The 24456-nt window shown below is 49.0% G+C and overlaps 1 protein-coding gene across 7 annotated transcripts in view; it reads right to left on the bottom strand.

Annotated features, from left to right (window-relative positions):
* CDC14B (cell division cycle 14B) overlaps positions 1–24456 on the bottom strand; it is a 358395-nt gene that overhangs the window by 64028 nt on the left and 269911 nt on the right. For all 7 annotated transcript variants that reach the window (XM_063913731.1, XM_063913732.1, XM_063913730.1 and 4 more), the window contains exons 11-12: positions 18088–18250; positions 11644–11753 (exon numbers count right to left, since the gene is read on the bottom strand). In XM_063913731.1, coding sequence (XP_063769801.1) covers positions 11644–11753; positions 18088–18250 — 273 coding nt within the window. The remainder of the gene's footprint in view (positions 1–11643; positions 11754–18087; positions 18251–24456) is intronic.

Raw genomic sequence — 24456 nt, 5'->3', positions numbered from 1 at the left:
AAACCTGACCTGCACCCATGCCCTGGTGATCTAGTGGGATCGCCTGTACTGCCACAGTGTCCACCGGCCGCGCCGGATCGCGATAAAGTGCGGGTCCCACGAGCGGGACCCATTTACCTCCTCCCGAAGTGCGGCCACGCGATGCCGGAGAGTCCCAGCCGTGTGTGACTGACTTTGAAAAAAACCGGACCCTCCTGCTGTAGGTACCCAGCAACCAGGGCGCGGGAGTGTACAGCGCCGCTGGGGGAGAGATGGAGCTGCAGCAGGTGATGTCTACTGACATCTAACACAATCTGTGCCTTTGCTGCAGCCCTTGTAGTCTTTTTTCCTCAGAAAAAGCTTTTTTCTAGAGCTGCTGTGAGCAGCTCTTCCTGTTACATGCTTGCACTGCAAGCACCAACTACAAACTGAGCTCCTGTGCACGGAGGCGCAGTGATATAGGAGGCAGCGCTATGCATCTTGGGAAGAAGGTCAAAGCTTTTGAGCCTGTTGGTGCTTCGGATCAAGATCCTACTCTACACCCCAATATCTATCCTTGTGGAGCCCACTGTACCCCGCAGCAGAAAAAAAGCTGTGAAAATAATTGTAACAAAACAAAATAAAGATTTGAACTAAATCTTTGGACTTCAAAACAGGCACTTAAACAATGTGGTAGCTCGTAAAATGATGGAGGTAGTCAACACATTACAATGAAAAGCAAACAAGCAAATAATAAGAATTTACTTACCGATAATTCTATTTCTCGTAGTCCGTAGTGGATGCTGGGAACTCCGTAAGGACCATGGGGATTAGCGGCTCCGCAGGAGACTGGGCACAAAAGTAAAGCTTTAGGACTACCTGGTGTGCACTGGCTCCTCCCCCTATGACCCTCCTCCAAGCCTCAGTTAGGATACTGTGCCCGGACGAGCGTACACAATAAGGAAGGATTTTGAATCCCGGGTAAGACTCATACCAGCCACACCAATCACACCGTACAACCTGTGATCTGAACCCAGTTAACAGCATGATAACAGAGGAGCCTCTGAAAAGATGGCTCACAACAATAATAACCCGATTTTTGTAACAATAACTATGTACAAGTATTGCAGACAATCCGCACTTGGGATGGGCGCCCAGCATCCACTACGGACTACGAGAAATAGAATTATCGGTAAGTAAATTCTTATTTTCTCTGACGTCCTAGTGGATGCTGGGAACTCCGTAAGGACCATGGGGATTATACCAAAGCTCCCAAACGGGCGGGAGAGTGCGGATGACTCTGCAGCACCGAATGAGAGAACTCCAGGTCCTCCTCAGCCAGGGTATCAAATTTGTAGAATTTAGCAAACGTGTTTGCCCCTGACCAAGTAGCTGCTCGGCAAAGTTGTAAAGCCGAGACCCCTCGGGCCGCCGCCCAAGATGAGCCCACCTTCCTTGTGGAATGGGCTTTTACAGATTTTGGCTGTGGCAGGCCTGCCACAGAATGTGCAAGCTGAATGGTACTACAAATCCAACGAGCAATAGTCTGCTTAGAAGCAGGAGCACCCAGCTTGTTGGGTGCATACAGGATAAACAGCGAGTCAGATTTTCTGACTCCAGCCGTCCTGGAAACATATTTTCAGGGTCCTGACTACGTCCAGCAACTTGGAGTCCTCCAAGTCCCTAGTAGCCGCAGGTACCACAATAGGCTGGTTCAGGTGAAACGCTGAAACCACCTTAGGGAGAAATTGAGGACGAGTCCTCAATTCTGCCCTGTCCGTATGAAAAATTAGGTAAGGGCTTTTATAGGATAAAGCCGCCAATTCTGACACCCGCCTGGCTGAAGCCAGGGCCAACAGCATTACCACTTTCCATGTGAGATATTTTAAGTCCACAGTGGTGAGTGGTTCAAACCAATGTGATTTTAGGAACCCCAAAACTACATTGAGATCCCAAGGTGCCACTGGAGGCACAAAAGGAGGCTGTATATGCAGTACCCCCTTGACAAACGTCTGAACTTCAGGAATTGAAGCCAGTTCTTTCTGGAAGAAAATCGACAGGGCCGAAATTTGAACCTTAATGGACCCTAATTTTAGGCCCATAGACAGTCCTGTTTGCAAGAAATGCAGGAAACGACCCAGTTGAAATTCCTCTGTAGGGGCCTTCCTGGCCTCGCACCACGCAACATATTTACGCCAAATACGGTGATAATGCTGTACGGTTACATCCTTCCTGGCTTTGATCAGGGTAGGGATGACTTCATCCGGAATGCCTTTTTCCTTCAGGATCTGGCGTTCAACCGCCATGCCGTCAAACGCAGCCGCGGTAAGTCTTGGAACAGACAGGGTCCCTGCTGGAGCAGGACCCTTCTTAGAGGTAGAGGCCACGGGTCCTCTGTGAGCATCTCTTGAAGTTCCGGGTACCAAGTCCTTCTTGGCCAATCCGGAGCCACGAGTATAGTCCTTACTCCTCTCCTTCTTATGATTCTCAGTACCTTGGGTATGAGTGGCAGAGGAGGGAACACATACACTGACTGGTACACCCACGGTGTTACTAGAGCGTCCACAGCTATTGCCTGAGGGTCCCTTGACCTGGCGCAATACCTGTCTAGTTTTTTTGTTGAGGCGGGACGCCATCATGTCCACCTTTGGTTTTTCCCAACGGTTCACAATCATGTGGAAGACTTCTGGGTGAAGTCCCCACTCTCCCGGGTGGAGGTCGTGTCTGCTGAGGAAGTCTGCTTCCCAGTTGTCCACTCCCGGAATGAACACTGCTGACAGTGCTATCACATGATTTTCCGCCCAGCGAAGAATCCTTGCAACTTCTGCCATTGCCCTCCTGCTTCTTGTGCCGCCCTGTCTGTTTACGTGGGCGACTGCCGTGATGTTGTCTGACTGGATCAGCACCGGCTGACCTTGAAGCAGAGGTCTTGCTAGGCTTAGAGCATTGTAGATGGCCCTTAGCTCCAGGATATTTATGTGAAGTGATGTCTCCAGGCTTGACCACAAGCCCTGGAAATTTCTTCCCTGTGTGACTGCTCCCCAGCCTCTCAGGCTGGCATCCGTGGTCACCAGGACCCAGTCCTCAATGCCGAATCTGCGGCCCTCTAGAAGATGAGCACTCTGCAACCACCACAGGAGAGACACCCTTGTCCTTGGTGACAAGAGTATCCGCTGATGCATCTGAAGATGCGACCCGGACCATTTGTCTAGCAGATCCCACTGGAAGGTTCTTGCGTGGAATCTGCTGAATGGGATTGCTTCGTAAGAAGCCACCATCTTTCCCAGGACCCTTGTGCATTGATGCACTGAGACTTGGCCTGGTTTTAGGAGATTTCTGACTAGTTCGGATAAGTCCCTGGCTTTCTCCTCCGGGAGAAACACCTTTTTCTGGACTGTGTCCAGGATCATCCCTAGGAATAGAAGTCGTGTCGTCTGGATCAGCTGCGATTTTGGAATATTGAGAATCCAACCGTGCTGGCGCAGCTCTATCTGAGATAGTGCTACCCCGACTTCCAACTGTTCCCTGGATCTTGCCCTTATCAGGAGATCGTCCAAGTAAGGGATAACTAAAACTCCCTTCCTTCGAAGGAGTATCATCATTTCGGCCATTACCTTGGTAAAGACCCGGGGTGCCGTGGACAATCCAAACGGCAGCGTCTGAAACTGATAGTGACAGTTCTGTACCACAAACCTGAGGTACCCTTGGTGAGAAGGGTAAATTGGGACATGTAGGTAAGCATCTTTGATGTCCAGAGACACCATATAGTCCCCTTCTTCCAGGTTTGCAATCACTGCTCTGAGTGACTCAATCTTGAATTTGAACCTTTGTATGTAAGTGTTCAAGGATTTTAGGTTTAAAATTGGTCTCACCGAGCCGTCCGGCTTCGGTACCACAAATAGTGTGGAATAGTACCCCTTTCCCTGTTGTAGGAGGGGTACCTTGATTATCACCTGCTGGGAATACAGCTTGTGAATGGCTTCCAATACTGCCTCCCTGTCTGAGGGAGACGTCGGTAAAGCAGACTTTAGAAAACGGCGAGGGGGAGACGTCTCGAATTCCAATTTGTACCCCTGAGATACCACCTGAAGGATCCAGGGGTCCACTTGCGAGTGGGCCCACTGCGCACTGAACTTCTTGAGACGGGCCCCCACCGTGCCTGAGTCCGCTTGAAAAGCCCCAGCGTCATGCTGAGGACTTTGCGGAGGCGGGAGAGGGCTTTTGTTCCTGGGAACTGGCTGTTTGTTGCAGCCTTTTTCCTCTCCCTCTGCCACGGGGCAGAAATGAGGCGCCTTTTGCCCGCTTGCCCTTATGGGGCCGAAAGGACTGCGCCTGATAATACGGCGTCTTCTTAGGTTGAGAAGCTACCTGGGGTAAAAATGGAGTCAGTATCCGTGTCTGTGTCTGCCATTTGAGGTAACGGGCGTTTTAAAGCCCCTGATGGCGTTTGAGACCCCTGGACAGGCACAAGCTGAGTAGCCGGCTGTCTCATGTCGTCAACTGTCTGTCGTAAAGAGCTGACAGTCACGCAATTCCTTCCATAAGCTCATCCACTCAGGTGTCGACTCCCTAGGGGGTGACAACTCTATAATAGGCAATTGCTCCGCCTCCATCTCATTTTCCTCCTCAAACATGTCGACACAATCGTACCGACACACCGCACACACACAGGGAATGCTCTGATAGAGGACAGGACCCCACTAGCCCTTTGGGGAGACAGAGGGAGAGTATGCCAGCACACACCAGAGCGCTATCTATAGACAGGAATACCACTATAAAATGTGCTTTTCCCTTTATAGCTGCTGTTAGTATTAAAACTGCGCCAAATTAGTGCCCCCCTCTCTTTTTTACCCTTTTCTGTAGTGCAGGACTGCAGGGGAGATGCAGGGAGACGTCCTTCCAGCGGAGCTGTGATGGAAAATGGCGCCCGTGTGCTGAGGAGATAGGCTCCGCCCCCTTCTCGGCGGCCTTTTCTCCCGCTTTTTGGTGAGTTCTGGCAGGGGTTAAAATACATCCATATAGCCCTGGGGGTTATATGTGGTGTATTTATGCCAGCCAAGGTGTTTACATTGCTGCTCAGGGCGCCCCCCCTAGCGCCCTGCACCCTCAGTGACCGAAGTGTGAAGTGTGCCTGAGTAACAATGGCGCACAGCTGCAGTGCTGTGCGCTACCTTGTTGAAGACTGATGTCTTCTGCCGCCGATTTTTCCGGACCTCTTCTTGCTTCTGGCTCTGTAAGGGGGCCGGCGGCGCGGCTCTGGGACCGAGCTCCGAGGCTGGGCCTGTGTTCGGTCCCTCTGGAGCTAATGGTGTCCAGTAGCCTAAGAAGCCCAAGCTGGCTGCAAGCAGGCAGGTTCGCTTCTTCTCCCCTTAGTCCCTCGATGCAGTGAGCCTGTTGCCAGCAGGTCTCACTGAAAATAAAAAACCTAAAACTAAACTTTCACTAAGAAGCTCAGGAGAGCCCCTAGTGTGCACCCTTCTCGGCCGGGCACAAAAATCTAACTGAGGCTTGGAGGAGGGTCATAGGGGGAGGAGCCAGTGCACACCAGGTAGTCCTAAAGCTTTACTTTTGTGCCCAGTCTCCTGCGGAGCCGCTAATCCCCATGGTCCTTACGGAGTTCCCAGCATCCACTAGGACGTCAGAGAAAATACATTAAAGGATGAGTTATGCAAGAATATCAAGAGTTACTTGAGTGCCAGTACGTACGGATTAAGAGACCATTACATACCCAAAACCTCTCACTGCACCTCCTGATGTAATTTAAAGTCTACACATTTCCCCAAACATGACCAAAGAGAGCCCTCAAACAGTCCAACTAAAAATTCCAATATACAGGAGCAAAAAAATAAGAATTTACTTACCGATAATTCTATTTCTCGGAGTCTGTAGTGGATGCTGGGGTTCCTGAAAGGACCATGGGGGAATAGCGGCTCCGCAGGAGACAGGGCACAAAAGTAAAGCTTTCCGATCAGGTGGTGTGCACTGGCTCCTCCCCCTATGACCCTCCTCCAAGCCAGTTAGGTACTGTGCCCGGACGAGCGTACACAATAAGGGAGGAATTTTGAATCCCGGGTAAGACTCATACCAGCCACACCAATCACACCGTACAACTTGTGATCTAAACCCAGTTAACAGTATGATAACAGCGGAGCCTCTGAAAAGATGGCTCACAACAATAATAACCCGATTTTTGTAACTATGTACAAGTATTGCAGATAATCCGCACTTGGGATGGGCGCCCAGCATCCACTACGGACTCCGAGAAATAGAATTATCGGTAAGTAAATTCTTATTTTCTCTATCGTCCTAGTGGATGCTGGGGTTCCTGAAAGGACCATGGGGATTATACCAAAGCTCCCAAACGGGCGGGAGAGTGCGGATGACTCTGCAGCACCGAATGAGAGAACTCCAGGTCCTCCTTAGCCAGGGTATCAAATTTGTAGAATTTAGCAAACGTGTTTGCCCCTGACCAAGTAGCTGCTCGGCAAAGTTGTAAAGCCGAGACCCCTCGGGCAGCCGCCCAAGATGAGCCCACCTTCCTTGTGGAATGGGCATTTACATATTTTGGCTGTGGCAGGCCTGCCACAGAATGTGCAAGCTGAATTGTATTACACATCCAACTAGCAATAGTCTGCTTAGAAGCAAGAGCACCCAGTTTGTTGGGTGCATACAGGATAACAGCAAGTCAGTTTTCCTGACTCCAGCCGTCCTGGAACATATTTTCAGGGCCCTGACCACATCTAGCAACTTGGAGTCCTCCAAGTCCCTAGTAGGTGCAAGACACCACAATAAGCTGGTTCAGGTGAAACACTGACACCACCTTAGGGAGAGAACTGGGGACGAGTCCGCAGCTCTGCCCTGTCCCAATGGACAAACAGATATGGGCTTTTTTGAGAAAAAACCACCAATTTGACACTCGCCTGGTCCAGGCCAGGGCCAAGAGCATGGTCACTTTTCATGTGAGATGCTTCAAATCCACAGATTTGACTGGTTTTAAACCAATGTGATTTGAGGAATCCCAGAACTACGTTGAGATCCCACAGTGCCACTGGAGGCACAAAAGGGGGTTGTATATGCAATACTCCCTTGACAAAACTTCTGGACTTCAGGAACTGAAGCCAATTCTTTCTGGAAGAAAATCGACAGGGCCGAAATTTGAACCTTAATGGACCCCAATCTGAGGCCCATAGACACTCCTGTTTGCAGGAAATGCAGGAAACGACCGAGTTGAAATTTCTTTGTGGGGCCTTCCTGGCCTCACACCACGCAACATATTTTCGCCACATGTGGCTTTGACCAGGGTAGGAATGACCTCTTCCGGAATGCCTTTTTCCCTTAGGATCCGGCTTTCCACCGCCATGCCGACCAACGCAGCTGCGGTAAGTCTTGGAACAGACATGGTACTTGCTGAAGCAAGTCCCTTCTTAGCGGCAGAGGCCATAAGACCTCTGTAAGCATCTCTTGAAGTTCCGGGTACCAAGTCCTTCTTGGCCAATCCGGAGCCATGAGTATAGTTCTTACTCCTCTACGTCTTATAATTCTCAGCACCTTAGGTATGAGAAGCAGAGGAGGGAACACATACACCGACTGGTACACCCACGGTGTTACCAGAACGTCCACAGCTATTGCCTGAGGGTCTCTTGACCTGGCGCAATACCTGTCCCGTTTTTTGTTCAGACGGGACGCCATCATGTCCACCTTTGGTATTTCCCAACGGTTTACAATCATGTGGAAAAAACTTCCCGATGAAGTTTCCACTCTCCCGGGTGGAGGTCGTGCCTGCTGAGGAAGTCTGCTTCCCAGTTTCCATTCCCGGGATGAAACACTGCTGACAGTGCTATCACATGATTTTCCGCCCAGCGAAAAGTCCTTGCAGTTTTTGTCCTGCTTCTTGTGTCGCCCTGTCTGTTTACGTGGGCGACTGCCGTGATGTTTTTCCCACTGGATCAATACCGGCTGACCTTGAAGCAGAGGTCTTGCTAAGCTTAGAGCATTATAAATTTACCCTTAGCTCCAGTATATTTATGTGGAGAAAAGTCTCCAGACTTGATCACACTCCCTGGAAATTTTTTCCTTGTGTGACTGCTCCCCAGCCTCTCGGGCTGGGCTCCGTGGTCACCAGCATCCAATCCTGAATGCCGAATCTGCGGCCCTCTAGAAGATGAGCACTCTATAACCACCACAGGAGAGACACCCTTGTCCTTGGATATAGGGTTATCCGCTGATGCATCTGAAGATGCGATCCGGACCATTTGTCCAGCAGATCCCACTGAAAAGTTCTTGCGTGAAATCTGCCGAATGGAATTGCTTCGTAGGAAGCCACCATTTTTACCAGGACCCTTGTGCAATGATGCACTGTTTTTAGGAGGTTCCTGACTAGCTCGGATAACTCCCTGGCTTTCTCTTCCGGGAGAAACACCTTTTTCTGGACTGTGTCCAGAATCATCCCTAGGCACAGCAGACGTGTCGTCGGGATCAGCTGCGATTTTGGAATATTTAGAATCCACCCGTGCTGTTGTAGCAGTATCCTAGATAGTGCTACTCCGACCTCCAACTGTTCCCTGGACTATGCCCTTATCAGGAGATCGTCCAAGTAAGGGATAATTAAGACGCCTTTTCTTCGAAGAAGAATCATCATTTCGGCCATTACCTTGGTAAAGACCCGGGGTGCCGTGGACAATCCAAACGGCAGCGTCTGAAACTGATAGTGACAGTTCTGCACCACGAACCTGAGGTACCCTTAGTGAGAAGGGCAAATTTGGGACATAGAGGTAAGCATCCCTGATGTCCCGGGACACTATATAGTCCCCTTCTTCCTGGTTCGTTATCACTGCTCTGAGTGACTCCATCTTGATTTGAACCTTTGTAAGTGTTCAAAAATTATTTTTATTTTTATTTTATTTTTTTAGAATAAGTCTCACCTAGCCTTCTGGCTTCAGTACCACAATATAGTGTGGAATAATACCCCTTTTCTTGTAGTAGGAGGGGTAATTTAATTATCACCTGCTGGGAATACAGCTTGTGAATTTTTTTCCCATACTGCCTCCTTGTCGGAGGGAGACCTTGGTAAAGCAGACTTCAGGAGCCTGCGAAGGGGAAACGTCTCGACATTCCAATCTGTACCCCTGGGATACTACTTGTAGGATCCAGGGGTCCTGTACGGTCTCAGCGCCATGCTGAGAACTTGTCAGAAGCGGTGGAACGCTTCTGTTCCTGGGAATGGGCTGCCTGCTGCAGTCTTCTTCCCTTTCCCTCTATCCCTGGGCAGATATAATCTTATAGGGACGAAAAGACTGAGGCTGAAAAGACGGTGTCTTTTTCTGCAGAGATGTGACTTAGGGTAAAAACGGTGGATTTTCCAGCAGTTGCCGTGGCCACCAGGTCCGATGGACCGACCCCAAATAACTCCTCTTCCTTTATACGGCAATACACCTTTGTGCCGTTTGGAATCTGCATCACCTGACCACTGTCGTGTCCATAACATCTTCTGGCAGTTATGGACATCGCATTTACTCTTGATGCCAGAGTGCAAATATCCCTCTGTGCATCTCGCATATATAGAAATGCATCCTTTAAATGCTCTATAGTCAATAAAATACTGTCCCTGTCAAGGGTATCAATATTTTTAGTCAGGGAATTCGACCAAGCCACCCCAGCTCTGCACATCCAGGCTGAGGCGATCGCTGGTCGCAGTATAACACCAGTATGTGTGTATATACTTTTTATGATATTTTCCAGCCTCCTGTCAGCTGGTCCTTGAGGACGGCCCTATCTATAGACGGTACCGCCACTTGTTTTGATAAGCGTGTGAGCGCCTTATCCACCCTAAGGGGTGTTTCCCAACGCGCCCTAACTTCTGGCGGGAAAGGGTATACCGCCCATAATTTTCTATCGGGGGGAACCCACGCATCATCACACACTTTATTTAATTTATCTGATTCAGGAAAAACTATGGTAGTTTTTTCACATCCCACATAATACCCTCTTTTGTGGTACTTGTAGTATCAGAAATATGTAACACCTCCTTCATTGCCTTTAACGTGTGGCCCTAATAAGGAATACGTTTGTTTATTCACCGTCGACACTGGATTCAGTGTCCCTGTCTGTGTCTGTGTCGACCGACTAAAGTAAACGGGCGTTTAATTGTTTGTCGGCCGTCTCATGTCGTCAACCGACCTTGCAGCGTGTTGACATTATCACGTAATTCCCTAAATAAGCCATCCATTCCGGTGTCGACTCCCTAGAGAGTGACATCACCATTACAGGCAATTGCTCCGCCTCCTCACCAACATCGTCCTCCTACATGTCGACACACACGTACCGACACACAGCACACACACAGGGAATGCTCTGATAGAGGACAGGACCCACTAGCCCTTTGGAGAGACAGAGGGAGAGTTTGCCAGCACACACCAAAAACGCTATAATTATATAGGGACAACCTTATATAAGTGTTTTCCCTTATAGCATCTTTTTTATATATTTCTAACGCCAAATTAGTGCCCCCCCCCCTCTCTGTTTTAACCCTGTTTCTGTAGTGCAGTGCAGGGGAGAGCCTGGGAGCCTTCCCTCCAGCCTTTCTGTGAGGGAAAATGGCGCTGTGTGCTGAGGAGATAGGCCCCGCCCCTTTTTCGGCGGCCTCGTCTCCCGCTCTTAACGGATTCTGGCAGGGGTTAAATATCTCCATATAGCCTCCGGAGGCTATGTGAGGTATTTTTAGCCAAAATAGGTATTCATTTGCCTCCCAGGGCGCCCCCCTCCCAGCGCCCTGCACCCTCAGTGACTGCCGTGTGAAGTGTGCTGAGAGGAAAATGGCGCACAGCTGCAGTGCTGTGCGCTACCTTTAGAAGACTGAGGAGTCTTCTGCCGCCGATTCTGGACCTTCTTACTTCAGCATCTGCAAGGGGGCCGGCGGCAAGGCTCCGGTGACCATCCAGGCTGTACCTGTGATCGTCCCTCTGGAGCTGATGTCCAGTAGCCAAGAAGCCAATCCATCCTGCACGCAGGTGAGTTCACTTCTTCTCCCCTAAGTCCCTCGTTGCAGTGATCCTGTTGCCAGCAGGACTCACTGTAAAATAAAAAACCTAAGCTAAACTTTTCTAAGCAGCTCTTTAGGAGAGCCACCTAGATTGCACCCTTCTCGGCCGGGCACAAAAATCTAACTGGCTTGGAGGAGGGTCATAGGGGGAGGAGCCAGTGCACACCACCTGATCGGAAAGCTTTACTTTTGTGCCCTGTCTCCTGCGGAGCCGCTATTCCCCCATGGTCCTTTCAGGAACCCCAGCATCCACTAGGACGATAGAGAAATAAAAAATATGACGATGCAGCATGAAATTTCCCCCACTTAACAAAGTTAGAAGTTCTAAGAGGATGAAGTTGATGAAACCTTTGCACTTCCACCCTTTCCATGTAACTCTAAACACTAGAATTGTTTTAGCTCTTTCCAGAATGTAACATTCAGCTGTCACTATATAAATGTTGATTTAAAGACTACAATATTCCAAATAGCTGCATTACTGTAGTACAGCACACTGGAACACAGGAGATGGGAGGTACAAGACACACAACCAAAAATACTCCCCCCACACACTAAAGAAAAAAAACCCCAACAACAAACAAAACTCAAAACACAAAAGCATAACAAAATCAGTATGGAAATGAGTAAGTGCATCAAGGGTAACTTACGAAAGTGGCGCTGCAGAAGATATTCTTCCCTGCTTTCTACTCTTCAAGACACGGAGCTTATCACCTTGCGTCACGTTGCATCCTTCATCATCAGCATCTTCATCACTGTACTGTAAAAAATAAGAATTTACTTACCGATAATTCTATTTCTCATAGTCCGTAGTGGATGCTGGGAACTCCGTAAGGACCATGGGGAATAGCGGCTCCGCAGGAGACTGGGCACAAAAAGTAAAAGCTTTAGACTAGCTGGTGTGCACTGGCTCCTCCCCCTATGACCCTCCTCCAAGCCTCAGTTAAGATACTGTGCCCGGACGAGCGTACATAATAAGGAAGGATCTTGAATCCCGGGTAAGACTCATACCAGCCACACCAATCACACCGTACAACTCGTGATCTGAACCCAGTTAACAGTATGATAACCGTAGGAGCCTCTGAAAAGATGGCTTCCAACAATAAACAACCCGATTTGTTTGTAACAATAACTATATACAAGTATTGCAGACAATCCGCACTTGGGATGGGCGCCCAGCATCCACTACGGACTATGAGAAATAGAATTATCGGTAAGTAAATTCTTATTTTCTCTGACGTCCTAGTGGATGCTGGGAACTCCGTAAGGACCATGGGGATTATACCAAAGCTCCCAAACGGGCGGGAGAGTGCGGATGACTCTGCAGCACCGAATGAGAGAACTCCAGGTCCTCCTCAGCCAGGGTATCAAATTTGTAGAATTTAGCAAACGTGTTTGCCCCTGACCAAGTAGCTGCTCCGCAAAGTTGTAAAGCCGAGACCCCTCGGGCAGCCGCCCAAGATGAGCCCACCTTCCTTGTGGAATGGGCTTTTACAGATTTTGGCTGTGGCAGGCCTGCCACAGAATGTGCAAGTTGAATTGTACTACAAATCCAACGAGCAATCGTCTGCTTAGAAGCAGGAGCACCCAGCTTGTTGGGTGCATACAGTATAAACAGCGAGTCAGATTTTCTGACTCCAGCCGTCCTGGAAACATATATTTTCAGGGCCCTGACTACGTCCAGCAACTTGGAGTCCTCCAAGTCCCTAGTAGCCACAGGTACCACAATAGGTTGATTCATGTGAAACGCCGAAACCACCTTAGGGAGAAATTGAGGACGAGTCCTCAATTCCGCCCTATCCGAATGAAATATCAGGTAAGGGCTTTTATAGGATAAAGCCGCCAATTCTGATACGCGCCTGGCTGAAGCCAGGGCCAACAGCATTACCACTTTCCATGTGAGATATTTCAAATCCACTGTGGCAAGTGGTTCAAACCAATGTGATTTTAGGAACCCTAAAACTACATTGAGATCCCAAGGTGCCACTGGAGGCACAAAAGGAGGCTGTATATGCAGTACCCCTTTGACAAACGTCTGAACTTCAGGCACTGAAGCCAGTTCTTTCTGGAAGAAGATCGATAGGGCCGAAATTTGAACCTTAATGGATCCTAATTTTAGGCCCATAGACAATCCTGCTTGCAGGAAATGTAGGAAACGACCCAGTTGAAATTCCTCCGTAGGGGCCTTCTTGGCCTCACACCACGCAACATATTTTCGCCAAATGCGATGATAATGTTTTGCAGTTACATCCTTCCTGGCCTTGATCAGGGTAGGGATGACTTCATCTGGAATGCCTTTTTCCTTCAGGATCCGGCGTTCAACCGCCATGCCATCAAACGCAGCCGCGGTAAGTCTTGGAACAGACAAGGTCCCTGCTGGAGCAGGTCCTTCCTTAGAGGTAGAGGCCACGGGTCCTCCGTGAGCATCTCTTGCAGCTCCGGGTACCAAGTTCTTCTTGGCCAATCCGGAGCCACGAGTATCGTTCTTACTCCTCTCCTTCTTATGATTCTCAGTACTTTTGGTATGAGAGGAAGAGGAGGGAACACATATACCGACTGGAACACCCACGGAGTTACCAGAGCGTCCACCGCTATTGCCTGAGGGTCCCTTGACCTGGCGCAATATCTGTCCAGTTTCTTGTTGAGACGGGACGCCATCATGTCCACCTTTGGTTTTTCCCAACGGTTTACAATCACTTGGAAGACTTCTGGATGAAGTCCCCACTCCCCCGGGTGGAGGTCGTGTCTGCTGAGGAAGTCTGCTTCCCAGTTGTCCACTCCCGGAATGAACACTGCTGACAGTGCTATCACATGATTTTCCGCCCAGCGGAGAATCCTTGCAGCTTCTGCCATTGCCCTCCTGCTTCTTGTGCCGCCCTGTCTGTTTACGTGGGCGACAGCCGTGATGTTGTCCGACTGGATCAATACCGGTTGACCCTGAAGCAGAGGCCTTGCTTGACTTAGGGCATTGTAAATGGCCCTTAGCTCTAGGATATTTATGTGAAGAGACGTTTCCATGCTTGACCACAAGCCCTGGAAATTTCTTCCCTGTGTGACTGCTCCCCAGCCTCTCAGGCTGGCATCCGTGGTTACCAGCATCCAATCCTGAATGCCGAATCTGCGGCCCTCTAGAAGATGAGCCTTCTGTAACCACCACAGGAGAGATACCCTTGTCCTTGGAGATAGGGTTATCCGCTGATGCATCTGAAGATGCGATCCGGACCATTTGTCCAGCAGATCCCACTGAAAAGTTCTTGCATGGAATCTTCTGAATGGAATCGCTTCGTAAGAAGCCACCATTTTTCCCAGGACTCTCGTGCACTGATGCACTGACACTTGTCCTGGTTTTAGGAGGTTCCTGACTAGCTCGGATAACTCCCTGGCCTTCTCCTCCGGGAGAAACACCTTTTTCTGGACTGTGTCCAGAATCATCCCTAGGAACAGTAGACGTGTTGTTGGAATCAGCTGTGATTTTGGGATATTTAGAATCCACCCGTGCTGACGTAGCACTACCTGAGATAGTGCTACTCCGACCTCTAACTGTTCCCTGGACCTTGCCCTTATCAGGAGATCGTCCAAGTAAGGGATAATTGATACGCCTTTTCTTCGAAGAAGAATCATCATTTCGGCCATTACCTTGGTAAAGACCCGTGGTGCCGTGGACAATCCAAACGGCAGCGTCTGAAACTGATAATGACAGTTTTGTATCACAAACCTGAGGTACCCTTGGTGAGAAGGGTAGATTGGGACATGGAGATAAGCATCCTTGATGTCTAGAGATACCATATAGTCCCCTTCTTCCAGGTTCGCTATCACTGCTCTGAGTGACTCCATCTTGAATTTGAACCTTTTTATGTAAGTGTTCAAAGATTTTAGATTTAAAATTGGTCTCACCGAGCCGTCCGGCTTCGGTACCACAAACAGCGTGGAATAATACCCCTTTCCCTGTTGTAGGAGGGGTACCTTGATTATCACCTGCTGGGAATACAGCTTGTGAATAGCTTCCAATACTGCCTCCCTGTCGGAGGGAGACGTTGGTAGAGCAGACTTCAGGAACCGGCGAGGGGGAGACGTCTCGAATTCCAATTTGTACCCCTGTGATACTACCTGCAGGATCCAGGGGTCCACTTGCGAGTGAGCCCACTGCGCGCTGAAATTCTTGAGACGGCCCCCCACCGTGCCCGAGTCTGCTTGCAGAGCCCCAGCGTCATGCTGAGGACTTGGCAGAAGCGGGGGAGGGCTTCTGCTCCTGGGAAGAGGCTGCATGGTGCAGTCTTTTTCCCCTTCCTCTGCCCCGGGGCAGGAACGAGCGGCCTTTTTCCCTCTTGCCCTTATAGGGACGAAAGGACTGGGTTTGAAAAGACGGTGTCTTTTTCTGCTGAGAGGTGACCTGGGGTAAAAAGGTGGATTTTCCAGCCGTTGCTGTGGCCACCAGGTCCGATAGACCGCCCCCAAATAACTCCTCCCCTTTATACGGCAATACTTCCATATGTCGTTTAGAATCCGCATCACCTGACCACTGTCGCGTCCATAACGTTCTTCTGGCAGAAATGGACATCGCACTTACTCTAGATGCCAGGGTGCAAATATCCCTCTGTGCATCTCGCATATATAGTAATGCATCCTTCAAATGCTCTATAGTTAATAATATACTGTCCCTATCCAGGGTATCAATATTTTCAGTCAGGGAATCCGACCAAGCCACTCCAGCGCTGCACATCCAGGCTGAGGCGATCGCTGGTCGCAGTATAACACCGGTATGTGTGTATATACCTTTTAAGATATTTTCCAGCCTTCTATCAGCTGGTTCCTTGAGAGCGGCCGTATCAGGAGACGGTAACGCCACTTGTTTTGATAAGCGTGTGAGCGCCTTATCTACCCTAGGGGGTGTTTCCCAACGTGCCCTAACCTCTGGCGGGAAAGGGTATAGTGCCAATAATTTATTAGAAATCAGCAGTTTTTTATCGGGGGAAACCCACGCTTTATCACACACCTCATTTAATTCATCTGACTCAGGAAAAACCACTGGTAGTTTTTTCACACCCCACATAATACCCTTTTTTGTGGTACTTGTAGTGTCAGAAATGTTCAATGCCTCCTTCATTGCCGTGATCATGTAACGTGTGGCCCTACTGGACATTACGTTTGTCTCGTCACCGTCGACACTGGATTCAGTATCCGTGTCAGGGTCTGTGTCGACCATCTGAGGTAACGGGCGTTTTAGCGCCCCTGACGGTGTCTGAGACGCCTGAACAGGCACTAATTGATTTGTCGGCTGTCTCATGTCGTCAACAGTTTTTTGCAAAGTGCTGACATTGTCACGTAATTCTTTAATTACTACCATCCAGTCAGGTGTCGACTCCCTAGGGGGTGACATCACTAACACAGGCAATTGCTCTGCTTCCACATCATTTTCCTCCTCATACATGTCGACACAATCGTACCGACACCCAGCACACACACAGGGAATGCTCTGATAGAGGACAGGACCCCACTAGCCCTTTGGGGAGACAGAGGGAGAGTTTGCCAGCACACACCAGAGCGCTATATATATACAGGGATAACCTTATATAAGTGTTACTCCCTGTTATAGCTGCTGTATTTATATATTAGCTGCCAATAGTGCCCCCCTCTCTGTTTTACCCTGTTTCTGTAGTGCAGGACTGCAGGGGAGAGTCAGGGAGCCGTCCTTCCAGCGGAGCTGTGAAAGAAAATGGCGCTTGTGTGCTGAGGAGAAAGGCTCCGCCCCCTTCACGGCAGCCTTTTCTCCCGCTTTTTTCAGGAAACTGGCAGGGGATAAATGCATCCATATAGCCCAGGAGCTATATGTGATGCATTTTTTTTTAGCCATATAAGGTTTTTATATCGTTTTTATTGCGTCTCAGGGCGCTCCCCCCCAGCGCCCTGCACCCTCAGTGACCGGAGTGTGAAGTGTGCTGAGAGCAATGGCGCACAGCTGCAGTGCTGTGCGCTACCTTATTTGAAGACAGGAACGTCTTCTGCCGCCGCTTTCTCCGGACCTCTTCGCTCTTCTGGCTCTGTAAGGGGGCCGGCGGCGCGGCTCCGGGACCCATCCAGGCTGAACCTGTGATCGTCCCTCTGGAGCTAATGTCCAGTAGCCAAGAAGCCCAATCCACTCTGCAGTCAGGTGAGTTCGCTTCTTCTCCCCTTAGTCCCACGATGCAGTGAGCCTGTTGCCAGCAGGACTCACTGAAAATAAAAAACCTATTTAAACTTTTACTTCTAAGCAGCTCAGGAGAGCCACCTAGCTTGCACCCTTCTCGTTCGGGCACAAAAATCTAACTGAGGCTTGGAGGAGGGTCATAGGGGGAGGAGCCAGTGCACACCAGCTAGTCTAAAGCTTTTACTTTTTGTGCCCAGTCTCCTGCGGAGCCGCTATTCCCCATGGTCCTTACGGAGTTCCCAGCATCCACTAGAACGTCAGAGAAATTTGTTAAAAAAGTATCAGTTTGAAAAAAAAAGTTTTGAATATGACTGCACTGTTTTTATATTTCTCTAATTTTCCATTAAATTCAACTTAAATGTTGGAACCAATATAAAAAGGCAATTTATAACATTTGCAAAAGCAAAAATATTCTATACCATGAGAGATGTGAAATTGAATGGGCTACTCTGTCAATTTGCATGTCTTTTATAACATACCACAAGGGTCAGTATGGTTTCTGGCTTTGACAGAAAGGTTGGACCAAAAAAAAAAAAAAAACCACACTCCAGATATATTGCTTCTCTACTGGAATATGTCATGATAAGTACCATCAGCGATTACCAAATCCTATAACGGAGAGCAATTTGCCCAAGAAGTATCCATAAGCTAGTTATATTACACAGTGTAACATGCTGATCACCAAAAGGCAAGAGATGCTGCCTTGCTGAGGGACAGCAAAGCACCCCAGAATAAGATGGTGCCTCAGGGCATGCTGGGAAACTATGACTGAGAAACAATCAAGAAAATAATTGCTACATAAATGAAAGTGAATGAATCACCCCTAATATGTAACAAATATTACATTCACAACATCATTACAGACTTTGTGTGGCTCCTATTAATATGCTGCACATTTCCATAGGATTACCAGTTCAGTGTCTTCTTTGCCAGAAGCTTTGCCCAGATCATCATGAAGAGAAATATCATCCACCCCAGAAAGGATGAATGTCACGGATACTTTGCTGCTGTTTTCATTCTCTCTGAGCTTCTTATGGTATAGGTCTCCTTCATTCCAAAGACTTGTTTGCTTACTGTAAAGAAACAAAATGCATTATTAACTAATGATTTTCCAGTGTGCACCAAAATTAAATTTTTCAATTACATCAAAAAGTTTTGCCAAAGAACACATTACATATACAGAACTGATATACACTTGCTTACAAGGGAGGCAAGAGTAACCTCTACATACTGGGGGGTATCCTATTATCCACGATCCATTTGTGCCTTGCGATATCGCGATTAATGACCGATGGTCATTATCACGGTATCCTATTACAGGCCGTTTTCATCTGGGCAAAAACAGACCAGCGATCGCGCAATAACACATGGGATCGGGGATAATATATATATATATATACATGGGATCGGGGACAATATTATATATATATATATATATATATAAATAAATACTAAGAATTTACTCACCGGTAATTCTATTTCTCGTAGTCCGTAGTGGATGCTGGGGACTCCGTAAGGACCATGGGGAATAGACGGCTCCGCAGGAGACTGGGCACATCTAAAGAAAGATTTAGGACTATCTGGTGTGCACTGGCTCCTCCCCCTATGACCCTCCTCCAAGCCTCAGTTAGGAACTGTGCCCGGAAGAGCTGACACAATAAGGAAGGATTTTTGAATCCCGTGTAAGACTCATACCAGCCACACCAATCACACCATATAACACGTGATAGGAACCCCGGTTAACAGTATGATAACAAATGGAGCCTCTGAAGAGATGGCTCACAACAAAACCCGATTTTTTGTAACAATAACTATGTACAGGTATTGCAGACAATCCGCACTTGGGATGGGCGCCCAGCATCCACTACGGACTACGAGAAATAGAATTACCGGTGAGTAAATTCTTATTTTCTCTGACGTCCTAGTGGATGCTGGGGACTCCGTAAGGACCATGGGGATTATACCAAAGCTCCCAAACGGGCGGGAGAGTGCGGATGACTCTGCAGCACCGAATGAGAGAACTCCAGGTCCCCCTCAGCCAGGGTATCAAATTTGTAGAATTTTGCAAACGTGTTTGCCCCCGACCAAGTAGCTGCTCGGCAAAGTTGTAAAGCCGAGACCCCTCGGGCAGCCGCCCAAGATGAGCCCACCTTCCGTGTGGAATGGGCTTTTACAGATTTAGGCTGCGGTAAGCCTACCGCAGAATGCGCCAGCTGAATAGTGCTACAAATCCAGCGCGCAATAGACTGCTTAGAAGCAGGAGCACCCAGCTTGGTGGGTGCATACAGGATAAACAGCAAGTCAGTCTTTCTGACTCCAGCCGTCCTGGAAATATAAATTTTTAGGGCCCTGACTACGTCCAGCAACTTGGAAACCTCCAAGTCCCTGGTAGCCGCAGGCACCACAATAGGTTGGTTCAAGTGAAAAGCTGAGACCACCTTTGGGAGAAACGGAGGACGAGTCCTCAATTCTGCCCTATCCATATGGAAAATCAGATAAGGGCTTTTACAAGACAAAGCCGCCAATTCTGAAACCCGCCTGGCCGAAGCCAAGGCCAACAGCATGACCACTTTCCACGTGAGATATTTTAAAACCACAGTCTTAAGTGGTTCGAACCAATGTGATTTCAGGAATGCCAAAACCACATTGAGATCCCAAGGTGCCACTGGGGGCACAAAAAGAGGCTGAATATGCAGTACTCCCTTTGACAAAAGTCTGAACTTCGGGTAGTGAAGCCAGTTCTTTTTGGAAGAAAATCGACAGAGCCGAAATCTGGACCTTTATGGACCCCAATTTGAGGCCCAACGTCACCCCTGCTTGCAGGAAGTGCAGGAATCGACCCAGTTGAAATTCCTCCGTCGGGGCCTTCATGGCCTCACACCAAGCAACATATTTTCGCCAAATGCGGTGATAATGTCTTGCGGTGACATCCTTCCTGGCTTTGATCAGGGTAGGGATGACTTCCTCCGGAATACCCTTTTCCTTCAGGATCCGGTGTTCAACCGCCATGCCGTCAAACGCAGCCGCGGTAAGTCTTGGAACAGACAGGGTCCCTGCTGCAGCAGGTCTTGTCTGAGCGGCAGAGGCCAAGGGTCCTCTGTAAGCATCTCTTGAAGTTCCGGGTACCAAGCTCTTCTTGGCCAATCCGGAACCACGAGTATGGTTTTCACTCCTCGCCTTCTTATTATTCTCAGTACCTTGGGTATGAGAGGTAGAGGAGGAAACACATAAACCGACTGGTACACCCATGGTGTCACTAGAGCGTCCACCGCTATCGCCTGAGGGTCTCTTGACAGGGCGCAATATCTTTTCAACTTCTTGTTGAGGCGGGACTCCATCATGTCTTTTCCCACCGGTTGACCAGCATTGGTTTTTCCCACCGGTTTTTCCCACTGGTTTTTCCCACCGGTTGACCAGCATTTGGAAGACTTCTGGATGAAGTCCCCATTCTCCCGGGTGGAGGTCGTGCCTGCTGAGGAAGTCTGCTTCCCAGTTGTCCACTCCCGGAATAAACACTGCCGTCAGTGCTAACACATGATTCTCTGCCCATCTGAGAATCCTTGTGGCTTCTGCCATCGCAATCCTGCTTCTCGTGCCGCCCTGTCTGTTTACATGGGCGACCGCCGTGATGTTGTCTGACTGGATCAGTACCGGCTGGTTTTGAAGCAGGGGTCTTGCCTGGCTTAGGGCATTGTAAATGGCCCTTAGCTCCAGGATATTTATGTGAAGAGAAATCTACTGATTTGACCACAGTCCTTGGAAATTTTTTCCCTTTGTGACTGCCCCCCAGCCCCGAAGGCTGGCATCCGTGGTCACCAGGACCCAGTCCTGTATTCCGAATCTGCGGCCCTCTAGTAGATGAGCCCTCTGCAGCCACCACAGCAGCGACACCCTGGTTCTAGCCGATAGGGTTATCCGCTGTTGCATCTGGAGATGGGACCCGGACCATTTGTCCAACAGGTCCCACTGGAACGTCCTTGCGTGGAACCTTCCGAATGGAATTGCTTCGTACGAAGCTACCATTTTTCCCAGGACTCGTGTGCATTGATGTACCGACACTTTTCCTGGTTTTAGGATGTCTCTGACCAGAGATGACAATTCCTCGGCTTTTTCCAGTGGAAGAAACACTCTTTTCTGGCCTGTGTCCAGAATCATTCCCAGGAACAGAAGACGTGTCGTCGGGACCAGCTGTGACTTTGGAATGTTTAGAATCCAGCCGTGCTGTTGTAGCGCTTCCTGAGAAAGTGCCACCCCCACTATCAACTGTTCTTTGGACCTCGCCTTTATCAGGAGATCGTCCAAGTACGGGATAATTAAAACTCCCTTCTTGCGAAGGAGTATCATCATTTCGGCCATTACCTTGGTAAAGACCCTCAGTGCCGTGGATAACTGATAGTGACAGTCCTGTACCACAAATCTGAGGTACTCCTGGTGCGGAGGGTAAATGGGGACATGCAGGTACGCATCCTTGATGTCCAGGGATACCATGAAATCCCCCTACTCCAGGCTCGCAATAACCGCCCTGAGCGATTCCATCTTGAACTTGAACCTTTTGATATAAGTGTTCAAGGCTTTTAAATTTAAGATGGGTCTCACCGAACCGTCCGGTTTCGGTACCACAAACATTGTGGAGTAGTAACCCTTTCCTTGCTGAAGGAGGGGTACCTTGACGATCACTTTTTGTGAATACAGTTTTTGAATAGCCACCAACACTGCCTCCCTGGCAGAGGGAGTTGCCGGCAAGGCAGATTTTAGGAAACGGCGGGGGGGAGACGTCTCGAATTCCAGCCTGTACCCCTGAGATACTACTTGAAGGACCCAGGGATCCACTTGTGAGAGAGCCCACTGTGTGCTGAAAAACCTGAGACGTGCCCCCACCGTTCCCGAGTCCGCCTGAGCAGCCCCAGCGTCATGCTGCGGACTTACCGGACGCAGGGGAGGACTTCTGCTCCTGGGAACTAGCTGTGTGCTGCAGCTTTTTCCCCCTTCCTCTGCCCCTCGGCAGAAAGGATGAGCCTCTAGCCCGCTTATTTTTCTGGGGCCGAAAGGACTGTACCTGATAATACGGTGCTTTCTTTTGCTGTGGGGTAGCCTGTGGCAAAAAAGTCGATTTCCCAGCAGTAGCTGTGGAAACGAGGTCTGAAAGACCTTCCCCAAAAAGTTCCACCCCTTTATAGGGTAAAACTTCCATGTGCCGCTTGGAGTCGGCATCACCTGACCATTCCTAGTCCATAACCCCCGCCTGGCGGCAATGGACATAGCGCTTATTTTTGATGCCAGCCGGCAAATATCCCTCTGTGCATCACGCATGTATAAGACCGCGTCTTTTATATGGTCAATCGTTAGCAAAATATTGTCCCTATCCATGGTATCAATGTTTTCCGACAGGGAGTCTGACCACGCAGCAGCAGCACTGCACATCCAAGCTGATGCAATAGCGGGTCTCAATATAATGCCAGTGTGTGTGTATATAGCTTTTAGGGTACTTTCCAGCTTTCTATCAGCAGGTTCTTTTAGGGCGGCCGTATCCGGAGACGGTAGTGCCACCTTCTTTGATAAGCGTGTCAGTGCTTTATCTACCCTAGGGGGTGTTTCCCAGCGTGACCTATCCTCTGGCGGGAAAGGGTACGCAGCCATTAACCGTTTAGAAATGATCAATTTCTTATCTGGGGAAGTCCACGCTTCCTCACACACCTCATTTAATTCGTCAGATGCAGGAAAAACTACTGGTAGTTTTTTCTCACCAAACTTAATACCCTTTTTTGTGGTACCTGGGGTATCATCAGAAAATAAGAATTTACTTACCGATAATTCTATTTCTCATAGTCCGTAGTGGATGCTGGGGACTCCGAAAGGACCATGGGGAATAGCGGCTCCGCAGGAGACTGGGCACAAAGTAAAAGCTTTAGGACTAGCTGGTGTGCACTGGCTCCTCCACCTATGACCCTCCTCCAAGCCTCAGTTAGGATACTGTGCCCGGACGAGCGTACACAATAAGGAAGGATTTTGAATCCCGGGTAAGACTCATACCAGCCACACCAATCACACCGTACAACTTGTGATCTGAACCCAGTTAACAGCATGATAACAGAAGGAGCCTCTGAAAAGATGGCTCACAACAACTATAACCCGATTTTTGTAACAATAACTATGTACAAGTAATGCAGACAATCCGCACTTGGGATGGGCGCCCAGCATCCACTACGGACTATGAGAAATAGAATTATCGGTAAGTAAATTCTTATTTTCTCTAACGTCCTAGTGGATGCTGGGGACTCCGAAAGGACCATGGGGATTATACCAAAGCTCCCAAACGGGCGGGAGAGTGCGGATGACTCTGCAGCACCGAATGAGAGAACTCCAGGTCCTCCTCAGCCAGGGTATCAAATTTGTAGAATTTAGCAAACGTGTTTGCCCCTGACCAAGTAGCTGCTCGGCAAAGTTGTAAAGCCGAGACCCCTCGGGCAGCCGCCCAAGATGACCCACTTTCCGTGTGGAATGGGCTTTTACAGATTTTGGCTGTGGCAGGCCTGCCACAGAATGTGCAAGCTGAATTGTACTACAAATCCAACGAGCAATCGTCTGCTTAGAAGCAGGAGCACCAAGCTTGTTGGGTGCATACAGGATAAACAGCGAGTCAGATTTTCTGACTCCAGCCGTCCTGGAAACATATATTTTCAGGGCCCTGACTACGTCCAGCAACTTGGAATCCTCCAAGTCCCTAGTAGCCGCAGGCACCACAATAGGTTGGTTTAAGTGAAATGCTGAAACCACCTTAGGGAGAAATTGAGGACGAGTCCTCAATTCTGCCCTGTCCGTATGAAAAATTAGGTAAGGGCTTTTATAGGATAAAGCCGCCAATTCTGATACACGCCTGGCTGAAGCCAGGGCTAACAGCATTACCACTTTCCATGTGAGATATTTCAAGTCCACAGTGGTGAGTGGTTCAAACCAATGTGATTTTAGGAATCCCAACACTACATTGAGATCCCAAGGTGCCACTGGAGGCACAAAAGGAGGCTGTATATGCAGTACTCCCTTGACAAACGTCTGAACTTCAGGAACAGAAGTTAGTTCTTTTTGGAAGAATATCGACAGGGCCGAAATTTGAACCTTAATGGACCCTAATTTGAGGCCCATAGACAGTCCTGTTTGCAGGAAATGCAGGAATCGACCCAGTTGAAATTCCTCCGTAGGGGCCTTCCTGGCCTCGCACCACGCAACATTTACGCCAAATACGGTGATAATGTTGTACGGTTACATCCTTCCTGGCTTTGAT

The sequence above is a fragment of the Pseudophryne corroboree genome, chromosome 1 (assembly GCF_028390025.1).
Source record: "Pseudophryne corroboree isolate aPseCor3 chromosome 1, aPseCor3.hap2, whole genome shotgun sequence".
NCBI classification, from domain to species: Eukaryota; Metazoa; Chordata; class Amphibia; order Anura; family Myobatrachidae; genus Pseudophryne; species Pseudophryne corroboree.
Note: the sequence above shows the minus strand (reverse complement) of the source record. Positions and strands in the feature narration are given on the sequence as shown.